The 20,724-nt window shown below is 42.8% G+C and overlaps 2 protein-coding genes and 2 pseudogenes across 2 annotated transcripts; all 4 read right to left on the bottom strand.

The window, feature by feature from the left end:
- Nucleotides 1–9,399: 9,399 nt before the first annotated feature.
- On the bottom strand, nucleotides 9,400–10,572 carry LOC147449050 (uncharacterized; annotated as a pseudogene).
- Nucleotides 10,573–10,602: 30 nt separating this feature from the next.
- Nucleotides 10,603–11,669, bottom strand: LOC147449049 (uncharacterized). The gene is made up of 2 exons (XM_086521506.1): nucleotides 11,277–11,669; nucleotides 10,603–10,875 (listed from the first exon to the last, which is right to left on the bottom strand). Exons 1-2 carry the CDS (start codon nucleotides 11,667–11,669, stop codon nucleotides 10,603–10,605), a joined length of 666 nt encoding a protein of 221 aa, XP_086377632.1.
- A 30-nt stretch (nucleotides 11,670–11,699) lies between these two features.
- LOC147449048 (uncharacterized) lies at nucleotides 11,700–13,004 on the bottom strand (annotated as a pseudogene).
- Nucleotides 13,005–13,122: 118 nt separating this feature from the next.
- On the bottom strand, nucleotides 13,123–13,998 carry LOC147449047 (uncharacterized). The gene has a single exon (XM_086521505.1). It carries the CDS (start codon nucleotides 13,996–13,998, stop codon nucleotides 13,123–13,125), a length of 876 nt encoding a protein of 291 aa, XP_086377631.1.
- Nucleotides 13,999–20,724: the final 6,726 nt, after the last annotated feature.

Below are 20,724 nucleotides of genomic sequence, written 5' to 3'. Positions count from 1 at the left end.
AAAACGGTCGAATTTCCTGGTAGAAGAGAAATTGTCTGCACTCTGATACCACTGCAGCAAACTTGGACACCCCAAGTCAAGATTCTACTGCGACACATCAAAGATTCACTTTAAAACAGTTCACAAAAGACGAGACGGCCCGACATAGTTCCGTGCCAAGAGGTATTGGCCCCAAAGATTGGCGCCCCTTTCGATATTTCTTTTATATTAATCTGTGTGCAAAGTACAAAGGAGTCCGTGGGATCTCTGTTGGAATTAGGGTTGCAGAGAAACACACACAGCTTGGAGAAGACGAAGGAAGCTCAAGGCACACAATAGAGAGTGTGTTACTTAGTGTGCAATGAAAAGATAGATAGCCCTAGAGAGATGGGCGTATATATCAATTCATAGGGGAAAAAACCTCCTAAAGAGGGAAAAAATGCCCCGGCGGTCCTAGTGTGTTCACACACATCACTACCACATGTATATGGTAACAAATCCCCCCTGGAGTGATGCGGTGAACGAGAGCTGGCACATGAGTAAAGAGAAGTGCCATGCCCTGAGGACAAGATCAGTCCACAAAGGGGAGTAAGACCAAAGCTTTGAGGAAAGCTTCAAGCTTCTCACGAGACAATGCCTTTGTGAAAAGATCTGCAAGGTTGTCCTGTGTTGGCACATAAGCCAAGCTGATCTCTCCTGCTGAGAGCCTCTCCCTGACATAGTGGTAATGCACCTCAATGTGCTTTGTGCGAGCATGAAAAACTGGGTTCCTCGCAACTGCCAATGCGCTCTGACTGTCAGTGTAGATAGTGTTGGCAGTGTCCTGTCCAACACCCAAATCAGCCATAAGGCGTCTGAGCCATACACACTCAACCGTAACTGTGAAGACTGCCCTGTACTCAGCCTCACAACTCGAAGTGGCCACAATAGGTTGCTTCTTGCTCAACCATGATATACATGAACTTCCAAGCATGAAACAAAAACCACTTGTGGACACTCGCGTGTCAAAACAACCAGCCCAATCTGAGTGCGAAAAAGCATGTAAGTCTGGCGGCAATGATCCCCCTTGGGATAAAACAAGCCAAGATGTAAAGTGCCACTAAGGTAGTGGAAAATCCTCTTGACAGCCTGCCAATGCTTAGACCCTGGGCTATGCATAAATCTGTTGACGTGTGAGACTGCAAACTGAATATCCTGCCTCGTGTTGCATACATAAATGAGGCAGCCAACAGCAGTTTGGTAAAGAGTGACATCAACAAGATCGCAGTTTTGTCATAAAAGGACAAGAAGACAAAGTGTGCAAATGTAACAAGGCTTTGTATGGGTTGAAGCAATCTCCTCGTGCTTGGTATGAGAAAGCTGACACTCATTTGGTCAAACAAGGCTTTCGTAACAGTCCAACAGAAAGCACATTGTATGTAAAGCATGAGGGTGCATTACAAAAACTTCCTCAAATATGTCACCATTCAAGAAAGCAGTAACAATGTCTGATTGATGTACATCCCAACCAAAATGAGCTGCCAATGCACATAGAAAACGCACAGTAGTCATACGACACATGGGAGCAAAAGTCTCTTCATGGTCTATTCCTTTTTGCTGTGCATAACCCTTTGCAACAAGTCGAGCCTTATGGCGATCGATCTCACCATCCGGCTTGCGTTTCAACTTGTAAACCCACTTCGTACCAATGGCCTTTTTGCCAGGAGGCAAATCACATAAAGTCCATGTGTCATTTTCTATACGTGCATCATATTCTGATTGCATGGCAGCCATCCAATTTTCTGAATTTTGTGCTTCATCAAAAGTCAGAGGCTCCTCAACATCATGCAAGCTAGACACAGCCAAAGCATAACAATCTGATGCATAAGATGCATGGCGAGAGCCTAAACGAGTACGACTAGACAAAGGTGCATCCAGTTTACTGTCACGCAAAGTGTGCACCAACCATTTTGGCATACCTCTAGCCTGCTCATTTTCAGCCCTTTCCTCATCAAGTACATCATGTACATCTGCATCAGTTATAGGCTGATCTAGAACATTTTCAAAAACCCCCATAGGCTATACATTTGCCTCATTGGAACTTACATTCGTATTTCCACCACTGAAAAGAGGCAACAAAGTGTCATAAATGTCTTGTGAGCTTACATTACTGTCTCTAGTACATGACAACAAGGGCTGAACAGAATCTGCCACAAACACTACATCCCGAGAAACCAGAATACGTTTTGTTTGCGGATGATACAACCTGTAACCTTTTCTTTCAGCACTATAACCAACAAAAATACATTTGACAGCCTTATCATCCAATTTTCTGCGCTGCACTTGTGGCACCAAAGCATATGCCAAACAGCCAAAAACACGCATGTGCTCAATAGAAGGCTTTCTATCATGCCATGCTTCATATGGAGTAATAGACTGCAAAGCTTTCGTAGGACACCTGTTAAGTACATAAGTGGCACACATGATGGCCTCAAGCCAAAAAGAATGCGGTAAAGCTTGAATTTTGACAATACATCGTGCCATTCCCGTCAGTGATCTGTTTTTCCTCTCAGCAACACCATTTTGCTGAGGCGTATAAGGCACTGTACATTGGTGTTTTATCCCATGACTAGCCAGAAATGCATTAAATTCATGAGACATATACTCCTCCCCTCGATCGGAACGGAGGGTGCCCATAGTACATTTCGACACATTTTCAGCCATAGCCAGAAATTGTTTGAAGCACATAAAAACTTTGGACTTTGCTTTAAGCGGAAATACCCATGCATGCCTGGAGTAATCATTAATGAAAGTCACGAAGTACAGGTAATTGCCCAAGGACGGAGTTTGCATGGGCCCACAAACATCACTATGAGAGAGAGAGAGAGAGAGAGAGAGAGAGAGAGAGAGAGAGAGAGACCTTAACTTGGTTTGGAGTTACCTATGTCAAGCTCAATTTTCTTTCTCTCCAAAAGCGGATTTGTGGAATAGAATCACATAGTGTTTAGTGCAAGCCACTATGTAACTAGTTACTACATGCAAGAGTAGACTTGAGGTGGTAATTCATTTGTAATATCAAGACTCGTTTTTAAAGTTATTGAACTATGCAGCAGGGATTGTGATCCTTTAGGCTTATGGTCTTGAGAAAGAGTTTGTAGGTGCAAATGATGCCTCATACTAAGCACATTTAACTTAAATTTTTGACAATCAGAAGTCCTTCCTTTTTGTTGTTGTGCCAAAGTCACTTTGGGGACTATTACACAAGTAGTATGCATTGCAAACTGTTTTTCATGCAATATAATGAAGGCTACACACAATGATGTATTCATACTTCCATCATATGAAATTGCTAGCAAGGTGGATACCGCATGTGGCATGGGAGGTCATGACTCAAAGGGAAAGGCTTTCATACCTATGGATTTGATCAAAACCATGTGATTTGGGATTGGTGTTTCAGTCTCTTTGAGAGCAGAAGAAGAGGATTGTCTTGAAGAAATCAAACTAAAAACGAAGGTCCTTCCAAATTTCAAAAGTTTTGTACCAAATACAAAAGTTTTGTAGTATGCATGGAGCAAGTACTCCTTTTCTATAATCACTAACCTTAGAATTCTTCCAATGAAAATTGGAATTTGTATATGTGTATGCCAGAGATTGTATATTGTGTGTGTGTGTGATGGAGGTTTATAACATGTCTTCAATTTGCATATGTGCATGCCAGTGATTGTATATTGTGTGTGTGTGATGGAGGTTTATAACATGTCTTCAATTTCATGTGTAATTGAGCATGAGTCTTCTTTTGAAGAATTTGTTGATCATGTGGTAAAGGATGAAGATGAATTGAAGACTCCCTCATGTGGTTTACAAGAACCCTTTTGTGTTGTTGATCATGAATGATCTAGAAGGCTGGGGTGTGGCAAACTATGTTGGGTGCATTTTTGACACCCCGTTTTTTGTAAATTTGTACATATGGACATGACACCCGATGTCAAAAGGGTGTGTGTGATTTATTTTTTGTGAGATTTTTAGCTTGCTTTAGCAAGCACATGTACATGTAGGGCAAGTCACTAGTATAGCGTCAGCTGTTAGGCTACTGTAAGTGTTCGTGAGTGAGTTTTTTTAAGGTAGACTTGTATATAACTAAAACTCATGTAAAGACTTAAAAAATTTCAGCCAAAGTTCCAAAATTTTCAGGTTTTAGCTTGTTGTGCCTCCTTGATGGTTTTTGATGCAATTTTTGCCCTCACCTTGCCTTCTCTACGTGTAGTCGTACTAGGAGAACTCCCTGTTCACATCAAAATTTTACATGTCGCGGTGTGTAGATTCAATTTTGGTCATCTTAAACTTTCTCTCCAGTCATGTTTCAAGCTTTCTTCCAAGCTTTAAAGTGCCCCAATTGGAGTTGTGCTCTTCAAGTTAGGACTAGTTCTCTGCAGGGTTATGGCTAACGTAGTGGCAAATTGTGTGCATACAGATTGGGAGGGCATGTATTTGTGAATTGTGGAATTGATGTTAAAATTGTGGGTTTGTGATGTTCAATTGTGAAAGAGGAGGCCCTTGTCTTCATATGCATTGGTTGGCATGTGCTGGAAATCCGTGCTTTGAGAGGGTTTTTCTCCTACGTGCTATGGTCCTTTGGGTGGATGTGTGTTGGTAAACTCCCAAGGGAGCATAGGCCTTTTGGTTGGGGTTTGCTAAGAGTGGTTTTGGTATACCTTTTGGTGCTGAGGTTGATATTTTAACGCTCTTGGGATATATAGCTATAGAGGTGTTCCACTTTTCCTTTTGTCCAACACTGTTAACAACCCGCTTAATCTTTGTAAAGTGAGATTAAACTCCTAAATTTTCAATTAATCCAAGTGGCAGTGTCGTTAATGGCCCTCCTTGGCTATTGATGATTAATTTTTACTTGAAGCTTTACTCAATTTATTCATGATTATGGTGATTTCGAGAGCTTTTTGTGTCTACTGTTCTCTGTCACATCACAGCCAGAGGCCCCGTGCCTTCCCGACTCACCTTTCAAAAACATATCACCTGACAACGTAGAGAGAGAGAGAGAGAGAGAGAGAGAGAGAGAGAGAGAGAGAGAGAGAGAGAGAGAGATTTAATTTGTGCAAAAAAGAAAGGAGGCATATAGTGAGAGAGAGATGCACTTCGTGACCTTGAGTAGGCAGACATCAGGGAGTGCCTCTCTCTCTCTCTCTCTCTCTCTCTCTCTCTCTCTCTCTCTCTCTCTCTCGTGCTTACACAAAACAAACACACAAAAAATTCAACGCAAAAAGAGGCTTCTACACACACATAATCATTGCTCGGGGATGCAAAAATCTTTCACCATTCTTCTCTCCGAGAGAAGAAAGTTAGACTTTGATGGTACTTGCAAGAGATTATCATCACAACACACATGTGTGCATACATGCAAAGACACACTTGCAAGATAGGGTTCCAAAGGAGAACCTTACGGGTAGGTCAAAATTGGGTTTTCTACGCCCATGCATTTCCATCAAAGAGAAGATCTCATGAGAGCCTAGTGCGTTTGTTCATCCCCACCCCTTTTGCTAGGGTTCTCCTCCTCTAGAAGAAGGGTGGAGAGATCTATGATTTAAAGTAGTCCCAATGCTCATAGGGCATCAATGATGAGACGTGTATTATTTTCCTCTCTCTCTCTCTCTCTCTCTCTCTCTCTCTCTCTTTTTCGTAGGCAGTGTGGGAGCGTCTGTGTATGTCTCTTGTAAGCCAAGGGAGGCAAAGCACAAAATCTAGAAGTTGATGCAATGTTTGAAAGCGGTGTGGCCAGAGGGTGGAGGTAGAAATCTCTCAAATGGGATAGGCACAGAGATACAAGGAAGATCAAAGGTGGAGGTGGGACAGGTTGCAAGGCACATCTAATACGAGCAGAGCACCTCTCATCATGCTCGGGAGGAGAGACTCATTCAAGAGTGTGTACAATTTTATGCCAGGGTTAATAGACCATTGAATAGTAAGTTTTATGGGGGGTGTTCCGGCCAAAGAGGGATACCATCTTGTCACAAGTGTGTTTAGGAGTGAGTCCCACCCAATGTATATCAGCCATAAAACTTAACTTAAGCTAGGATAGTGCAGGAGGGCGTTCGGCCCCATAGGAAGCTGTCTACAGATTTTAAGCACCAAGTAGAAGGCCCTTCAATGAGTAAGGCCATTTTATAGTTAGCACTGCTTAAAAATGAATAAAGTTTAAGCTACTACCAAATATTGCAAGGTAGTCAATTGAGAGGCAACATAGAGGGTTAGGCTCGCTGGAGGTGAGAGATTTAGGGCTCAAAGGAGAGCCATAGATTAAAAGCATCAGGTGAAAGGTCTTTCATAAGATAGGGCAAGGTCATAAAAGTTTGAGATAGAAATTTCTAGGTGTAGGATGGTCCAATAGTAAGCCACAGATGAAGGTGAGATGTGTGTGTGTATATGTGTGTGTATGTGTATGTGTATGTGTATGTGTATGCGTATGTGTATGTGTGTGTGTGTGTGTGTGTGTGTGTATGTGTCCGCCCTAACCAAGGGACCATACTCAATGAGTTGGCAGTAGGTCCATTGAATATGGGCTTACTGCCTCATCTAGTTGATGAGAGTAGAATAGTCAAGTCTGAAGCCAAAGAGATGTATCATATTGGAAAATCCATGAGTCTCATCAGAGCTATAAGTGACAATGTTAACAAAGAGGATTATACTCCAATCAGAGTTTTGAAGGCTTTGTTAGCCATTAGAAACTATTATGGATGCCTCTCACAGTCAGTCGTAGAAGTTTTCCATGCTTTTGCCAGTTCTTGTGGATAGTCCTCAAGGGAGCCATCTGTCCAAGAGTAGTCCGTTTATAGGTAAAATGTTCCTAAAATCACAAGAGTCAAAATAATTATACATGGGTAAGTAATTTTGGATTAACTTGCAACCTAAAATCAGCCTTAGTCAAAGACTACAATAGCTGTGAGTAGGAATCCAATCTATAGACAAGGAAAGACCACCTGAAACCTATCAACCTGAGAAGGAATTATTGACAGTGGGTCAATCAAAGCCTATAGACAAAAAATTTCTAAAGCCAATGTCTTGGTCTCCCAGCTATCTGGGAGAACCTTGTGTTTAGGACATGTATGTATACTTATACACAAGTGAACATAAAAGTTCAAAAGACAGCTGGCTTTAGACAAAGGATAGAGATTAACACAAAAATGACTTAGTCTTAGATTCATTTTTGTACATCAAAGTGAGAAAGAAGTATCATTCAGTGCATGTATACATGAGATAGTCAAACAAAAAGTTTTTAAAGTGGAGGAAGCCAGGTCCTTTAGTGCCAAAAAACTCCTAAGCAAAAGATAGAACTCTCATCTGCATCCATATAAACAAGACAATAGATTTGTTATCCTTGAGTACGTATTAAAGGTGTCAATGAACCTATCAATTCTTATCCATGTGCTACTTTACAGAAAATTAACTTAAACCTACTATCCTTTTTAGAGTATCAAATAATGCAAAGTATTTAGGAGACTAACAACCCATCAAAGAGTAAATATATCATCCAGATCAAGAATTTATCCATATTTTTTAATAGTGATTAGAAGGCCATAACTTCTTTTGATCTAGGTGTCAAAAGTTCCACTTAATTTCAGAATTATTCATTATTATCAGAAGGCAATCACCCCTTCAAATCCAAGTGTCAAAAAGATCCCTTAAAATTTTTTAAGTATATAATTTAAAAAAGTGTATACTCATACGTTTTAAAGATGATTAGTAGGCCACCACCTTCTGATCCAAGCATCAAGTTCCCTTCCTACTATATTTAATGCGCGCTGCAAAGGGAGTTGCCACGTGGCGAGAGCTAAGAGCTCCTTGCATCCTTGCTGGCTGGCCACGTTGGAGGAACGTGGGGACCAAGGGTCATTGAAGGAGTGGTGGGCACCCTCATCATAGCAAAAAGAGGGGTGGGCAATCTCGTGGAGCTCTCTCTCTCTCTCTCTCTCTCTCTCTCTCTCTCTCTCCCACCAACCAAACCTCCTCGAGCTGCAATCGTCCTCTGCACTGCAATCGTCCTCGGGTCTCTCTCTCTCTCTCTCTCTCCACAAAACCTTCGAGCTGCAATCGTCCTCCTATTGTATCGCCCGAGGCTTTGCTCTACCACTTGCCGAGGCTTTGCTCTGCCACTTGCCGGGTTGCAACACCTGCACGTTGAAGCGGCACCTGCAAAAGGTCGAGGTGAGCATGAGTGTGTGTGTGTGTGTGTGTGTGTGTGTGTGTGTGTGTGTGTGTGTGTGTGTGTGTGTGTGTGAGAGAGAGAGAGAGAGAGAGAGAGAGAGAGAGAGAGAGATTTTAGTGTGGTTGGCAGGCCCTTCTATCGAGCGCCGTGCTGCAACCCATCCTCTTGTTGAGCTCCGTGTCTGCAGCCCATCCTCTAGCCGAACTCCACGCCGTGTTTGCAGCCCGTGGGTATTGGAAGTTGGGCATGCACACACACACACACACACACACACACACACACACACACACATAGAGAGAGAGAGAGAGAGAGAGAGAGAGAGAGAGAGCATGTTGCTGTAGGAACATGGAGCTCGAAGAAGAAAAGCGCTGTTGCCGCTGCTCGGGTGGTCGTCTAGACACAGGCAAGCCGTTTTTTTAAAATGGTTTGGTAGTACGCATGTGAAGTTGGCTCTTTTTTTGAAGTACACCACATTTCTTTTTTATAAAGGCAATGGAAGGCAGAAAAAAATGCTGACTTTTTGAGAAGTTTGGAATGCAATTGTTTTTTGAAGTACAACACATTTGGCATACATGTTGATGAAGGCTTTGAAAAGCAAAACGTCTTTTATCAACCAAAAAAATTGCTGATGTTCTGATTGATAATATCATCTTGAATTCTTTTGTCCTCACTTTACATTACATCTTCTAAAATGAGCAGTGCTCGAAAAAAACCTAGGTTTAGTGTAATCCCACCTACGAATTTTGAAATTTACCTCTAAATTTTATATTTGAAGGTGGGAAAACCTACAAAATTATGAAAAAATTAGTGTAATTTGGTGTAAAAACCTTCAAATTTTGTCAGTTTACCTCTATTGTTCCACTTATGTAGGTTTGCCAAGTTTTTGAAAAAAAAAAATTCGAGCACTGAAAATGAGCCGAGATTTTGAAGAGAGAAAGAAAGAAAGAAAGCTTTATTTACGTCTACTAAAGGCCAAAGTTGGCCTATGAGACCAAATCATATACAAAAGTGGCGATCTGGGTGTCGGTAAAATGAGAGAAAAGAAAGAATAAACCGACTGTGCCTACTGTGAATGAGTATGAGAGTGGGTGGTAGCTCCGACTCCACGGATAGTGGCTACCTTGTGTGTGCAGCATAGCAGTATAGGCACGTGTGTGTAGCTCTGTCACAACACAAAATGACTACACAGTATAATACAAGGCCACATGATGGTGGGCAATGTCCAGCTAAAAGCATACTATAGGGGGTGGGTGGAGAATGTCATACATAGGGGAGGGTGGTCGAAGAGCCTCCTGTAGCCTGGTGGTCCAATGCGTAGATGCATACCTCATCTCCAGGTGGTGGTGATGTAGTGCCCGTATCCTCAATCCCTCATCGTGATGTGGTCGCCGTCTCAGATAGCCAAGGACTCGTGGTCTACGATGTGCTCTCTGGGTGTCGGCCTGCTGAAGCGTGAGCCCGCTCGTGTGAGTCGGAGGTCTCTGGCTAGACACCTCTCGTTGGAAGAACTCTGTAATAGTCCGCTGTGTACTCGCACCTCCTTGCTGTAGTGGCTGTAGAATGTGCTCACGCCTGCTAAAAGTAGTGGTCAGGAAGCGGCCTAGCTAGATCTGGTCACTCCTCTCTATACACTGTTCGAGTGTATCCTCTATGCCAAACTGAACTCTAAGCTCCGAGTAAGCTGGGTATCTCACCATGAAGTGCTCCTCGCTCTCCACCTCTGTATGACAAATGGGACATATACGCTCATCTCGTGGTATGCCCCTGGCTTTGCCCCTCTCAATCTCCAACTAGTGCGAGGACACTCTAAGCTGCCCACCAATGGCCACCTGAAGGTGATGTGGCATATATCTCTGCATGTATAAGGGGGTCTTAATGAACCCCTGCTCTGATAGCTATATAAAATGCTCGCGGTAATGTAGCATTTTCGATGGTAGCTCATGTCCTGGGTCAACCCATGTCCTCTGAATGTAGGTGTGCCATATCTCCTGTCTAATGACCCTATTCCTCTCAGATCGTGTGAGGGAATAGGTGGGGGCCTGAGTGTCGTATTGTAGTGGCAGCAGTCTATCAATATCTAGTCCCTAAGAAGAAAACCAATCCCGTGTATGAGCATACCATGAGGTCCTATCCCCTGCCAATGCCATGTCCTGTGATGCCGAGATGGCTCGATATGCAATACGATCTCTATCCATGCTCTGAAGTCTGTGCAGCATGCATACAGTCTGAAAAAGTTCCTCAACCAGCATAGGTGGTGCAGCAAGCTCGGCTCGAATGATGTCATGTGGTACTGAGGGCTTGCTGCGAATGAGTCTAGAGATCATGAGTATCTGTGGTCGCTCCACTAGAGTCCATACAGAAGCAGCTAGCCATGGGCCCCATATCGCAGCCCCATACATAAGTGCTAGTGTGACCAGTGTATCAAACAGTCACCCCTTTGTACGGGGCTCCTGAAAGTGTGCCTGATGGAACTGTCTCTCCATCAATGCCAGTGTTGAATACCCTCTAGTGAGTCTGTCTCTAGCTGCCTGTGCCATCGAGAATGCCCCTGATGCTGCTGTGAAGGTCACGCCAAGGTAAACATATGACGCTGTAATCTCAATGCTCCCTCCTACTGCTATAAATGCACTCTCCCTCCTGACCTGTGCTGAAGTATGAAAGATAAGAACCTTGGTTCTACCAAGGTTCACTGAAAGCCCTTGCTGTAAGCAAAAATCATCAAGCGCTGAAAGATGTCACTGTAGCCCCTCAACAAACTCTGCTACTAGCACTATGTCATCCGCGTAGAGCAATATGTGTATTGTAGTCCCGCCTATCTCCACTCCATCTCCTCCTCTGTGCTGAATGAAGTCCACAATCTCATCAATATAGAGTCCAAATAGTGTAGGTGAAAAGGGCACCCCTGTTTCACCCCAATGGTGCTAACAAGAGTGTCTGATATACCTCTTGGACATCTGACTCTGCCAGAAACATCATATATCCCCCAAATCATCTCCTCACCCACACCCAGATCCATCAGTCGTCTGAATAACCTCTCTCTAGGTACTGTGTCAAAAGCTTTGCGGAAGTCCACAAAGCAGCAATACAATCTCCTCTTCTTCACTCGAGTTTGATCAATCAGACATCTAAGAGTGAAGATATGGTCTATGGTATAGAAAGACCGCCGAAATCCTGTCTGGCCTGGAGCTCTAAGACCCTCCGTCTCGGCTAGAGTGCTCAATGCCTCCTCCAATACTGTTCCATATAACTTGGCAAGCATGGGCCCTATTATTATAGTGCGATATGTGCCCGGGTCCATAACATCCCCTGACTTGTGGATAGGCACAATGGTATGCTCTGTCCACGAGTCCTGGAATCCCTCTACTAGAGCCCTGTTGAAGAGTTCAGCAATAAGTGGTGCCAGGGTATCTCTCCCATAAATCAAATGCTCTGCCTGTAATCCAGACTGATCTCTGGCTCGTCCATGCTGGAGGTGTGAGATGGCTGTGCTCACCATATGAGATGTAAAGAATGATGCTGTAATCAGTCATGGTCTCTGTGGTGTGGGTATAGGTGGCTGCCCTGGTATCTGGTAGAGGCACTCTGCATAATCATGCCAAAGGTGAGGATCATGTATAGGTGTCGGGCGCCCTTGCTTGCGGATGCGTTGCCAGGCCTCTCCACTATCTCTACTCATGAGCAAGTGATATAACTCCCAATACTGACGTTCTTCCCATTCCCGCTTTTTACGACGGATAAAGGACTGCATGCGCCTCTGTGCCTGTCTGTGTGTGATCTCGCCACGAGCCTCTGCTGCGCGAAGACCTCTGCGGAGCTCCTTGCAATCATCATCATACCAGCCATTCTGTGGCATAGACCCCACTCGAGATGGGTGTGTGTGAGTGCTATGAGGAAAACTATGAAGAGATGAATCATGGAGAATATGTGTGAATTGTGTGGTAAGTGTGTCGAGTGGGGCATGAGGGTCAAGGGAGAGCAAGCGTGAGTGGAGATGATCAATGTAGACATGTGAGAGCTCATGAGTAAAGTGGATCGTGGTGTGAGTGTGTGTAGGAGGTGGAGTGTCAAGTGAGACGGAGGATGAGAGTGCAAAGCTAAGAAAGGTGTGGTCGGCTCGCAGTGGGCAACATCCAATACTGAATGACTGTACTAAGTGTGCAGCAGATAGAGGTCCCAAGATGTAATCCACAGTGCTCCCCCCTCCTCCATGTGGGAAGCAAGTCAGTCCAGTAGAATCTGGCCATCGATGCATCCCGTTATAAATAACGAGATGGTGTTTGCTGCCCAACTCTAGAAGGTATCTACCATATCCTGTGGTATTCTAGCCTGTGTCGTCTGAAGATCTGCCGATCCCCATCTCCTCCGGGTCAAGAGTCCTCATAATATCGGGCTGCTCCATGTCATATATCTCACACTGTTTGGTCTGGGTGCGGCCGTTGAAGTCCCCCATGAGGAAGACTTCTCCAAGTGTGGAGTAATGTAGGATATCCTCCGATAGAGACGCGTATGGGGAGTCACTATCTCTTACCTGTCCCGCACCCTCTAGACTCGCATATCTAGATCCACGTGGAGGAAAATAGCAAATGGCTAGATAAATCCATCTCTTATGTGATATCTCCAGACGTACCCATAGATATCTGGCCTCCTCATCCCTGCTCATGATCTGAATGTGACTCTGTAGAGTATGTCTAAATAAAATAGCCACTCCCCCCGACCCTCTAGCTGTACTCTGGCATGTAGTATGCCTGAAAGCTAACTCCCATTGGAATCCGGTAATACGAGGTAGTCCCCTCTCCGGGCTCTCATGAGTCTCTGATACATATGAAATCATGCCCCTCCATGACCTCCTCTAGCATGTCTGGCCGCGTCCATAGAGAGCCATTGTGGTTCCATACTACTCCTCTAATCAATATCTCCGGTGGTACTGATGTCTCATAGGCCACATGGCCCTATTTAGTAGGGCGACCATCGATAAAGACCCTACCGTCACGGTAGAAGGCCTTTCTGCCCTCCCTCCTAGTCTGTAGGATCTGAGGCATGCATGCTCTCCTATGCTCAATCTGCATCCTGGTCAAGTCCTCATCCATATATATGGTCTCACCGGGCCGCCCACGTAGTATGGCTCGCTTTCGAAAGAAAGCAACTCTGTCTTCTTGAGACTGCATCTGTAAAATAAGAGCTCTAGATCTAGTTGCATCTTTCCCTATCCTCCAGACCCGTGTGAATGGCATGGTCATGTATCCCATGCTCCGACAAAACTCCTGCGCATCTGAATCAAGTGAAGCCCCTTCTGGGAGTCCAGTAATACGCACGTTTAGCCTGCGTGCATAACGTAGCTTCTCCTCTTCCAGTGTGTCCCGAACCCTTATCACATCTTCTTTCGCATTCTCTTCCTGCACTTCTTTCTTGATGTTTTTCTTTACTACCTCGATCCAATTCCCTTGCTTTGCATCTAAAACCTGTATCATGTCTTCCTTGAGCTCTGCTATGCATTCTTTTTTCAGTCCTTCTTTGAGTTCCTCTAGTTGGGAGATTTCACCTTCTTCTCGTGCTACCCCTCTCATATGATGTATGTCCTCTTGCATGCGTTGAAGTTCTCTAGTAAACTCCTGCTGAATTTCTGTGTGTGCTAGCTTCCATGCATCCCTTTCTGCAATGAGAACTTTAATCTGCTCCTCCGTTTGCTTCCTCTCCTCTTCCAATTGCTTAATTTTGTCCGACAACTTGCGCATCTCTGTGTTGAGTGCTTTGTCGGCCTCCTTCTTGACCTGGGAGATGGCCCGAGCTATCATTTCCTCCACCTCCCTCTTATCAAGGAGTGCCATGATGGGAGGGTGGGGTGAAGGAGGGGCGCTCGTGTGGGTCACCAAGTGTTGAACCTCATACCAATGTGGGACTGTATGGCAGAGAGCAATGTAGGCTGAGGGCGGGGGGGGGGGGGGGGGGGGGGCAGGGCAGCAGAGGCGTGGGTTCAGCCAAGCTGGTTAGGGTGTGCTGCAGCAAAGGCTGAGATGGCCATGACTGTATGGCTACTGCAGGCCTAGGGCAGGGCTGGCCCGGGGGGGGGGGGGGGGGGGGGGGGGGGGTTTACTGCAAGGTGGCGCAGGTGGGCAGCAAGAAGGTGGCGTGGGTTCTGCAGGTGGGCAGCAAGAGGGTGGCGCAGGAGAGAGGCAGGTAGGGAGCGAGAGGGTGGTGTGGGTGAGAGAGAGATGAAATGAAGTGTTACATCAACATCTGCAGAAGGTCAAAATGACCTCAAAATACTAAATCACATTCTGAGAGTGTCTTCCAAGAGGTCCTGCATATATAACTTGACCGCCCCGCTTCATTAGTAATAGTTCATCAAAAGCTTCAAATATTTCGATACTTGGCTGATGATTGCAATTGGAGAGATGTCGTTGCAGGGCTTCTGCTGAAAACAACCTAGAGATTCTTGGCCTTGCCCCTAACAGGCATATCCAAAAATCAATGCACTTCAATTGACAACATCTCGGTCAGGAAGTTCGTTTAGTGTTTTTTTTTTGCATTTTGAAACAGACCACATCTGGCATGCATGCCAACTAAGGTGGCAAACATCACGTTTACTTTGAGCAGCCCCTAACTAACAATATCGTCACGAATTCTTTTGCATGTATCAACATCTTGAGTGGTGCCACGAGAAGCAAGTGTATTAGAGAGATTCCCTCGCTTAACATCTGCTAAAAATAGCCCAGAGCTTCCTAGACTTTCCCCTGTTTGGCATGTCCTAAAATTAACAAAGTCCAAGAGACAAGAGACAACATCTCGGACAGGTAGCTCCTTAAGCACTTAGGCAGTGCTTTTTGAAGTACACCAAACTTGGCATACATATTGACCAAGGCATTGCTAAGCACAACATTTTTATTCAACAACCCTTGACTAACAAATCATCATGAATTTGTTTTGCCCATATTAGTGTCTTGCGTAGTGCCACATGCCTTGAAAATGCAAGCATAGGTAATTGCATCCGAAGAGATGTCCTCACTTTGCATCCTCTGAAATAAGCCCAAAGCTTCCTGGCCCTACCCCTGTTGGGCATGTCATGCAATCAGAACACTCCAAGAGAGGACATCTCGAACAGGCAGCTCCTCAAGAAACTTTTGTACTTTCTGAACTGCACCACATTTGTCATACATGTCGACCAAGGCATTTTCAAGCATTATATCTTTTCTCATCAACCCTTGATTTACAATATCATTGTGAATTCTTTTGTCGATATCAATGTCTTGCGTAGTGCCACGTGCCTTCAAAATGCAAGCATAGGTAATTGCATCTCAAAAGATGGCCTCACTTTGTATCCTCTGAAAACAACACGGAGCTTCCTGGCACTCCCCCTATTGGGCATATCCCACAATCAAAACACTCCAAGAAAGGGTATTTGGGGCATGCAACTCCTCGAGCACTTTTTGTGATTTTTGAAGTGATGAAATTTGGCAATCATGTTGGCTAGGGCATTGCAAAGCACAATATTTTCTTTCAAAAGCCCTTGACTAAAACTATGATCTTGAATTCTTTTGCATTTATAAATTTCTTACGTAGTGCTACATGCATTCAAGTCAAAAAAGCGTAGGTATATCTACCTTTTTTTTTATAGTAGCCCTCGACTAACAATCTCATCGTGAATGATTTTTTCCATGTCAACATGTTGAGCGGTGGCACACGCCTTCAAGATGCAAGAGTAATTGATTGCATCTAGAGAGATGCCTTTGCTTTGCATCCGGTAAGATCTGCTCAGAACTTCCTGGCGTTGCCCGCATTCAGCATATCATATATCATGCAATAAATGAATTTCAAAAGACAACAGCCCAGACAGTGTCTCCTCAAGAAATTTTTGTGGTTTTTGAAGGATACCACATTTAGCATACATATAGACCAAGACATTGCGAAGCACAATGTTTTCTTTCAATTGCTATTGACTAACGTGAATTCTTTGTCTGTATGAGCATCTTGAGTGGTGGCACTCACCTTCGGGATGTTTTCTTTCAACATCCCCTGGCTAACAATCTCATTGTGAATTCCTTCGTCGGTATTAGCATCTTGAGTGATGAAATATGCCTTTTAGATACATGAAATATGCCTTTTAGATACAAGTGTAAGTGATTGCATGTGGAGACATGCCCTCGCTTTGCATATTCTAAAAACACCCTAAAGCTTTCGAGCCTTGCCTCTATTTAACATATCCTGCAATCAATGAATTGCAAGACACATCATCTCGGATAGGTATCTCTTCAAGTGATTTTTGAAGAACACCACATTTGGCATACATGTCGACCAAGTCATTGCCAAGTACGACGTTTTATTTCATCAGTCCCTAACTAACAATATCATGGTGAATTCTTTTGCCCGTATTAGCATCTTGAGCGGTGGCACACTCTTTCAAAACACGATGCAAGTATAAGTGATTGCATCTCGAGAGAGGACTTTGCTTTGCATTGCATCATTTGAAAATAACCTAGAGCTTCCTGGCCTTGCCCCCGTTTGGCATATTCTATAATCAATGAATTCTAGGAGACAACATAACAGAGAAATAACTCCTCAAATACTTTTTATGTGTTTTGAAGGACACTACATTTGGTGTGCATGTCGGTCAATGCATTGCACTCCCTCTTTGTCTCTCTTGCTTGCTATTTCTCTTACTGCTTTGCTCACTTGCATCACCATGTCTATCAAGAGTCTTTGACTCATAATATCGATGTGAATTATTTTGCCGATATAAGTGTTTTGCGTAGTGTCACATGCCTTTGAAATGCAAGACTAGGTAATTGCACCTATAGAGAATTGGTTCACATGCTTTGAAAATAGCCCAGAGCTTACTGGCCCTACCACTGTTGGGCATATCCCGCAATTAAAACTTAAAAGAGAGGGCATTTTGAACAGGCATCTCCTCAAGAACTTTTTATGTTTTGTGAAGTAGGAAGATATTTGGCATACATGTTGACCAAATATGATTGTGAATTTCATGTCTTCAAAACAAAAGTGTAGGTAATTTCATCTACGTTAGTAATAATATCATTGCGAACTATTTTGCCGAGTGATGCAACATGCCTTGAAGATGGAAGCGTAAGTGATTGTATTTTTAGAATGCCCTCACTTTGCATCCTCTAAAATCAGCCCAGAGCTTGCATATCGCGCAGTCATAACACCCTAAGAGAGGGCATCTTGGAGAGGTAGTTCCTCAAACACTTTTTGTGCTTCTTAGCCTTGCCCCTATTCAGCATATATATATATATATCTTATAATCAATGAAGTCCAAGAGACACCATGCTAAAAAGGCATCTCCTCAAGCATTTTTTGTGCTTTTTGAAGTACACCGCATTTGGCATACATGTCAACCAAGGCATTGGCAAGAATCCTCTTCTTTCAAGAGCCTTTGACTAATAATATTGAATTATTTTTCCCATATAAGTGTCTTGCGTAGTGCCACATGCCTTTCAAATGCAAGGGTAGGTAATTGCATCTGGAGAGAAGCCCATAGCTTCATGGCCCTACCCTTATTGTCTTGCCTTGCACAAACACACCATTTCCAAGAAAATTTCTTGAGAGCCGTTAAACAAAGGTATGCCTTCTTCTTCCGTTGTCATCTAGAAAGCCATGTAATGTGACACCCATGTGTGATAATATGTCGAATCAGGAGAGGGGTGTTATGTAGTTTTGGTAGAATGTATAAGAAATTTTTTAGAATGAATCCTTAATAAAAGAAAAACATCATGAATCTTTTTTGTTCCTTTTGTTTATCAAATTGCGAAGAAGAAACATTAAAAAAAAAAGTTCTTTCAGTGATGGAAAATCCTTTCAATATATCAAGAACTTCAGTTGTTTTTGTCAACAAACCATATGATCCCAATGAGGTTATCTTATCAACCCCTCCAAGGCATGCTAATGTAAGAGATGCAAAGCAACTTGCATACTCAGGGGACCAAATCCAAGGTGCAAACTACTCCATAGATTGAGTTAGGGACATAAAGATGATATTTTTGACAATTTAAGAAGTTTTTTTTTCTGTTATAGACATTGATAGCCCTTTCAATTCTTCCCTAGGTATTGTTGTTGAAGGGCCACACAATTCCAATGAGGTCATCATCATGCCAATGCTTCCCAAGCATAATACTATCAGGAATGTAAAGCAACTTGCACACTCTAAGAGTCAAGATCAAACTAAAGATTCTTCAAAATGTTTAAGGATGATTGAAGATGACTATGTTTTCCACGTTGAAAACCAACTCCAATGCAAAGGTTATTTGGAGGATATTTAACAAGAAGGCCAAGGATCTCATGTTAGCAATGATGAAAGTCCTCAAGAGGAGATAATTTCATCTTTGAAGGACATGAAGAAAGATATTATTCGATTGGGAGAAAATCAACGTGACCTTTTCTCTTTGATGCAAGAATTTCAAAACAAGTCTATCGAACACTTCTCTATGTGTTCCATAGAGCATAATCAGGATGTTGTGGCATTAAAGGAGCAAGTTACTACTCTAGAGAGTGATCTTAGAGCTTTGAGGATGGCCGTTAATCGATTAAATGCCATAGAAAAGAGGCTAAGTCATTTGGCTATGCCAAAGCCTTTGCCGAACTAGAGAAAAATAACCGTTCATGGTTTCTCTTTTGTGGACAATCTATCCATATGGTCTAGGTGATTCTCATGTGACAAATTTAAACTTTCTATGCTTTATTGCCACTAAATTAAAATAAATATTTGTTTATACTCGCTTCTTCTATCAATTTAGTAATTATTTGCTTATCAATTTTTGTGAGCAAAGAGGAGAAGCACATACAAACGACTTCGGTGGTCAAAGAAACAATGTGAATGCAAGCCAGAGAGAAATTACAAATCCTACTACTTTTGTGGTGGGTGATGCATTTGCAATACCAGCTGGATGTGGCTCTATCTTACACCATATAAATTCAAACACAGTTGAAAATCATCATCCATCTACTTTTCCATTGCTTTTTGGGGATTGTAGTCTACACCATATGGATAGCATGATTTTTCAGTGTTGTTTTTGTAATGCATATCTATGGAAGTGTGAGGTAGAAAGTACCTCTCAAGGATTTGTAGGTAGGTATTGTTGTTCAAAGGGAAAAGTTGCCTTGCCTCCTTTGCACAACCCTCTAGAGGTTTTGGAAACTCTTTTGAGTAATGATGATGAGCACTGCAAGACATTTAGAAGAAATATACGAGCATACAATAACTCCTTATCTTTTGTATCCTTGGGTGCTCATGTAGATGACCAAGTCACTAGAGGTGGGGGTGTTTATACATTTTGGATGAATGGGTTAACATTTCATCTCATTGGATCTCTATTGCCTAATGTACCACAACAACATTGTCCAAGGTATGCACAACTATACGTGCATGACACAGATCATGAATCGAATAATAGTTTACAAGGAGTTTTTTCATTAGATTCTTGAGTAATGCATCAATTACAACATATGATGCATGTATATAATCCATATGCACGTGTACTTTCTACTGTAAGAGACCATCTAGTAGTGACACCACATATCAATTTAAGGATGGTTATTGCTGAGACTCAAGCCACCTCTAGACAGTATTCTGTTCCAATTGCAAGTGGAGTTGCAGCCATCATGCCTGGTCAAGGTGATGACCTTGATATTGGTCATCGAGATATTCAAATCTTTACACATAGTGGGGTTAAGAGAATTTCAAATTTGCACAGGTCATATATGCCATTGATGTATGTTATATTGTTCCCAAATGGAGGATATGGATGGCATATAGGGATTCCTCTTTGTGGAGGAGATACAAGACAAATGATTACTCAACGTGAGTTTTATGCATTTAGACTTCAAGTGCGAGAAGATAGCAACAAATGTCTTCTTCGTGGAGGAAGATTGCTACAACAATATATAGTAGATGCTTATAGTAGTATTGAAGAGTGTAGATTAGTATGGGTACGTGATCATTAGTCAACACTACGTTGTCGAGAAATTTGCAGTCTTGCCAGGAAAGCACCGGGCTTATGGCTGTGAGAGTTTGTGAGAGAACTCAAAAAAAACTATATGAAGGAGTTAAACCATAGATGCCATGAAGACTAGGGTTTGGAAGGAAGTGCAATAAAAAAGGCCCCACTCTTTCTCTCTTGCACTCACACACACAAAGAAAGAACACAAAAGAGAGTGTCAAAACAACAAAAAGATGAAAACATCAAGGCTATGGTCATATCGTATCATGGGTAATATGAAAGGGTTAATAGATGAGTTAATGGCATTCAATCTTGGCTAACCAAATATATATGTTTTGTCTAGTGATGGGGATTAATTGTGTGTACAAATCCTCTTGGTTCATAGCAAGATAGCTACACTTACATCAAAAGAAAAGTTATAGTCTATAAGAGGTAGTATGATGGGATCCGGTGAAAGAAGTATTTCATTGAGCCTTTCTAGGCCAAAGAGAAACACTATACGTTGTTGAAAGTGTATTTTACAGCTAATCCATACGTTAATTCTAATAGATCATACAGAGTGAAAGCGATAGAAATTATCATCATGTGGGTTATTCATCTAGG

Source organism: Adiantum capillus-veneris, chromosome 10, assembly GCF_014529385.1.
Source record: "Adiantum capillus-veneris isolate H3 chromosome 10, ASM1452938v2, whole genome shotgun sequence".
NCBI lineage: Eukaryota > Viridiplantae > Streptophyta > Polypodiopsida > Polypodiales > Pteridaceae > Adiantum > Adiantum capillus-veneris.
The sequence above is the reverse complement of the archived record's forward strand: the minus strand, read 5'-3'. Positions and strand labels throughout refer to the sequence as shown.